Source organism: Tupaia chinensis, unplaced genomic scaffold (genome assembly GCF_000334495.1).
Source record: "Tupaia chinensis unplaced genomic scaffold, TupChi_1.0 Scaffold000575_1, whole genome shotgun sequence".
Taxonomy (NCBI): Eukaryota; Metazoa; Chordata; class Mammalia; order Scandentia; family Tupaiidae; genus Tupaia; species Tupaia belangeri.
In genome coordinates this window covers 1,969,270-1,972,964 of record NW_006160089.1, presented here as the reverse complement: position 1 = coordinate 1,972,964, position 3,695 = coordinate 1,969,270, and the positions used below count along the sequence as shown (strand labels likewise).

The following is a 3,695-nucleotide window of genomic DNA, read 5'->3' as shown; positions in this document are numbered from 1 at the left end:
CAATTGAGGGCCCCTATGCCTGACCCGGAGGCAGCCGCTCTGCCACCGCTGGGTACCGCACCTGTCAGCCCGACCATGGCACTGACTAATGCCCTTTCATGCCAGCCTCGTGTTAGCAAATACAGAGGCAGGAGGGGGTCGAGGGAGAGGAGGCAGGAGGAGATGGGATTTGCATAAGCCCAGCTCTCGGGTCAGTAGCCTTAGGAGACTGGGTGGTTGCCGGGGCAACGTGGCTGCCACCACAGCATCCCACATAGTAGGTGCACATTAGTCGTGGCAGATGCATAATTCATACCCATGCGCGGGGTGTGAAGGGACCCCTGCGTCCTTCCTGAGTCACAACGCAATGGCAATTAACTTGGCCTCTCGGCCGACCGAGCGTGTGTGCGAGACTTAGTCAGCTGTTTGCGAAGCCTCGCTGTGGACGGACGTTTTTCCCCTGTGTCTCGGAGATCCGATCGTGGGCCCTGGCTTTGCACGGTCACCATCTCGGGGTCTGCGAGGAGGTGTGGAGGCAGGCCTTGGTTCCGGGAGCCTGTGCTGTGAGCGGAGCCTGCAGGGCCTCAGCTCATGTGCACCTCTTCGATGCTGGGCGCATGGCCTGAGAGGGGCCAGGCCCTGGGAGGGCTCCTTCCACCCATCACGTGGCAGGGTCAGCTGCTCCGAGGCCTCGGGAAGAGCCCAGCCGAGGAGGGCGTTTTTTTCCCAAGTTCCAATTCCTTCTCATTAATATAATAAGTGCAGCAGTCCAAGTCGATCAAATCACGCTGTCGGCCGAGACCGGCTCTCGGCCCGCTCCCGGTGACGCGATCCTAACTGGCTCTGACGGGGCGCCGCTGTCTTTTCTGCAGCGGGACAGAGGCACAGGCCTGACTGACAGGGGACAGGAGGCGGCGGTCTGGACTCTTCTCTGACAGTTTCTCTGGAATTCTCTGGCCTTTTCAAAGCTCTTAAGTCAGACAGATCCACAGTCTCAAAGTGACCAAAACACTGGTTTTTGCAAGAGAAGGATCTGAGGGGACCGAGAAAGACGGGTTTCCCTCCAGCAGCGTCCGTGGCCCAGTTCCCTGAGGGAAGCTCCAACACTCTTCCCAGGCCCGGCCTGGTTTTCAGGAACGAGCAGTTCTGGCGGACACCAGACCCCAATCCTGATTCAGCTGCTGTGGGATGGGAAAACTCACTCAAGCTCCCAGATTTCAGATTCCTCCTCTGCCAGAGGGAAGGATCCAGGGCTCCTCCCGGCTACTGGAGGCGTGAAGGGACCTTCATAAGCTCCCTGGAGGAGGGTCCGCACACAGCACAAGTCCTTCTCTTGGGAGTTAAAGGCAGAGCTCAGGGCTGCCCAGGGGAGAGGGCTCCCTGCAGGCAAGGGAGCTGCTAACCTTGACTGGTCTGTCTCTCCTAACTGTGCTGCACGCGCAGAGCTGCTAGGCCATGGGACCTGGACGAGTGGTGACAGCGTCCATAGGAAAGTGTATCTTCTAGAAAGCAGCTCGCCGTCACCAGGAGATGCTAGCTGCACACGTGGCTTGCCACAAGTACTCGGAGGTCAGGAGAAGGGAGACACCATGGCTTGAGCCAGGGGTGGAGTGCAGATGGGTGAACAGAGGGGTTTTCAGGGAAGTCAGGAGCCCACACACCGACCCGGCTACCTCTTCTCCCACAGGGAGTGGGTGCCCAGGGCTGGAGCGGCCCACGGGGTGCACCGTCCTGTGCAAATGCACCTCAAATAGCTGGAACTGGCTTTGGGGAAAGCCAGAGGCCCCTACCCACTCAGGGTCCCATAGTACAGCCACAGAGAAACCCTGACACCATTTCGTAATGCACAGGAGACCCCCTTTCTGAGTCCCACTGGTAGGCTTTGTTGGTTCCTATATCTTAACAAAATAAAACTCGTCATCGTTCATCACCCCGTTTCACACTCAGTCACACGCCGCCAAATGAATTCTAAAGTTCACTTCTGCTTCACAAGATGTGAGATACACAGCTGGCCAGGCTCTTCCCCAGTCCCACCCCTCAGCAGCCCTCCCCTGTCCTGGGCTGGGCCCACAGGGTGGCCCCACCCACCATGTCCCTCCCCTCACGCCCCCCCACCTTTCCTGCTACCCTCTTGACCCCACTCACTTTGCAGCAGACAAAACGCCGCTCAGCCTCTGCACCTCTGCTCATTCTATTCCCGCCTCTGTCCCACCCGCTCCTAGTCACCCTTCACGGACCAGCCAGCGTGAGCACCAGGCCCCACGGCTTTAACACTGCACAGGCCCCAAACTGGAGGCAGTTCCAACGCCCACCCTGGGGTGGCCACCTCGGGCCAAGGGCGGTAGTCCTGGAACTCCACCCAGCCGGGGAAGACGGAGTGACCACCAGGTACCAGACACTCTTCCCCGCTCCGAGCATGGACTGGGCAGCCTTTCTGGGAAAGGCCGGAGAGTGGCAGGAGTGTAGGGAGCCCCAGTGCTCCTCAGGTTCAATCACTCCGATCTGGGTCGCTGTTCTGAGTAGATGGGTCAAGCTGGGGCTCCAAAGGCCTCTTCCCGCACTAACCACAGGTGTGTGGGAGAAGGCTGGCCCCGCCCCAGAGCACCCCCTTACCTAGGGAGTGGGCTGCTGTGGTCTCAGAGCTGAAGAAGCGGCCCAGCCCGAGGTCCCCCAGCTTCACGACACCTGTGGCTGTGATGAACACATTGGCGGGTTTGATGTCTGCAGAGGAAGAAGAGGTTGGTGTGAGGACAGAAGCGGGTGGGTGGGGTGGACAGGAGGCAGGAGGTGGGACAGGAGGCAGGTGATGGGCAGGCCTGGCCCGAGTCCTGCTCCCTCAGGACACTGGCTGTGGGACTGTGGGGAGTTGCCGCCCTTCTGAGCTGGCAGCCTCGCCTTCACAGCTTTAGAGGGCTGCTGGGGTGCGGAGGCGGGTCTGCACTGCTGCGTCCTCTTTTGCAGCTGCACCCCGTGCTGAGGACGGCCTAGCGCAGGGCACGCACTCGGTGGGACCCCGGGTAACAGTGAACGAAGCACTTGGTGAGGTAACCTGGGCTGCCTGCAGTGACAGGGTCGTGCTCGGCACACGGCAGACGCTGACAAACACGGGTGAATGACGAGGAACCGGGGCGTGACCTACCTCAGGTCCCCAGCCCCCGCTGGCCTCCGTGGCTCTCCCCTCACAACTGGAAGCACTCCTTTGCAGGTGCCTCAGCTCCTTTGCCCAGTCAACCCCTACCCCGATGTCAAAGCCCACGTGAAAAGCCCACACCTGGCAGCAGCACTGGAGCTGCCTCTGCTGGCTCACGGGTGCCATGTACTGGCCTAGAGACGAGGCAGCGTGCCAGGAATGGCCCGTGCTCCGGGGCTCATGTGAACCCGGCACCAGAGGTCTCCAACAGCGGGCCTGCATGTGGGGAATTCTAACTGCTCCGACCTCCTCGCGGGGCTGCCCAAGCAGCAGGAGTCGAGCAGCTCATGCAGGGCCCCGGGCACGGCCCCCCGCAGCTCTGGCCTACCTCGGTGCATCACGCGGCGTGAGTGCATGTGCTCCACAGCGCTGCACAGCTGCACGAAGTACTTCCACACCGTCCGCTCGGGGATGAGCCGCTTCTGCTTCTTGAAGTACTGCGGGGGCAGACGACAGGCCTGGGTGAGGGGCTGCAGGGGCGGCGGGGCAGGGTGCTGCTCCCACCTGTCCCTGCTGTCCCACCTGT

At 61.2% G+C, this 3,695-nt stretch overlaps 1 protein-coding gene across 2 annotated transcripts in view; it reads right to left on the bottom strand.

Moving 5' to 3' along the window:
- The window catches only part of NEK6 (NIMA related kinase 6), a 58,799-nt gene that overhangs the window by 20,380 nt on the left and 34,724 nt on the right, over positions 1-3,695 (bottom strand). For both annotated transcript variants that reach the window (XM_006158231.3, XM_006158230.3), the window contains exons 6-7: positions 3,498-3,606; positions 2,593-2,700 (exon numbers count right to left, since the gene is read on the bottom strand). In XM_006158231.3, coding sequence (XP_006158293.1) covers positions 2,593-2,700; positions 3,498-3,606 — 217 coding nt within the window. The remainder of the gene's footprint in view (positions 1-2,592; positions 2,701-3,497; positions 3,607-3,695) is intronic.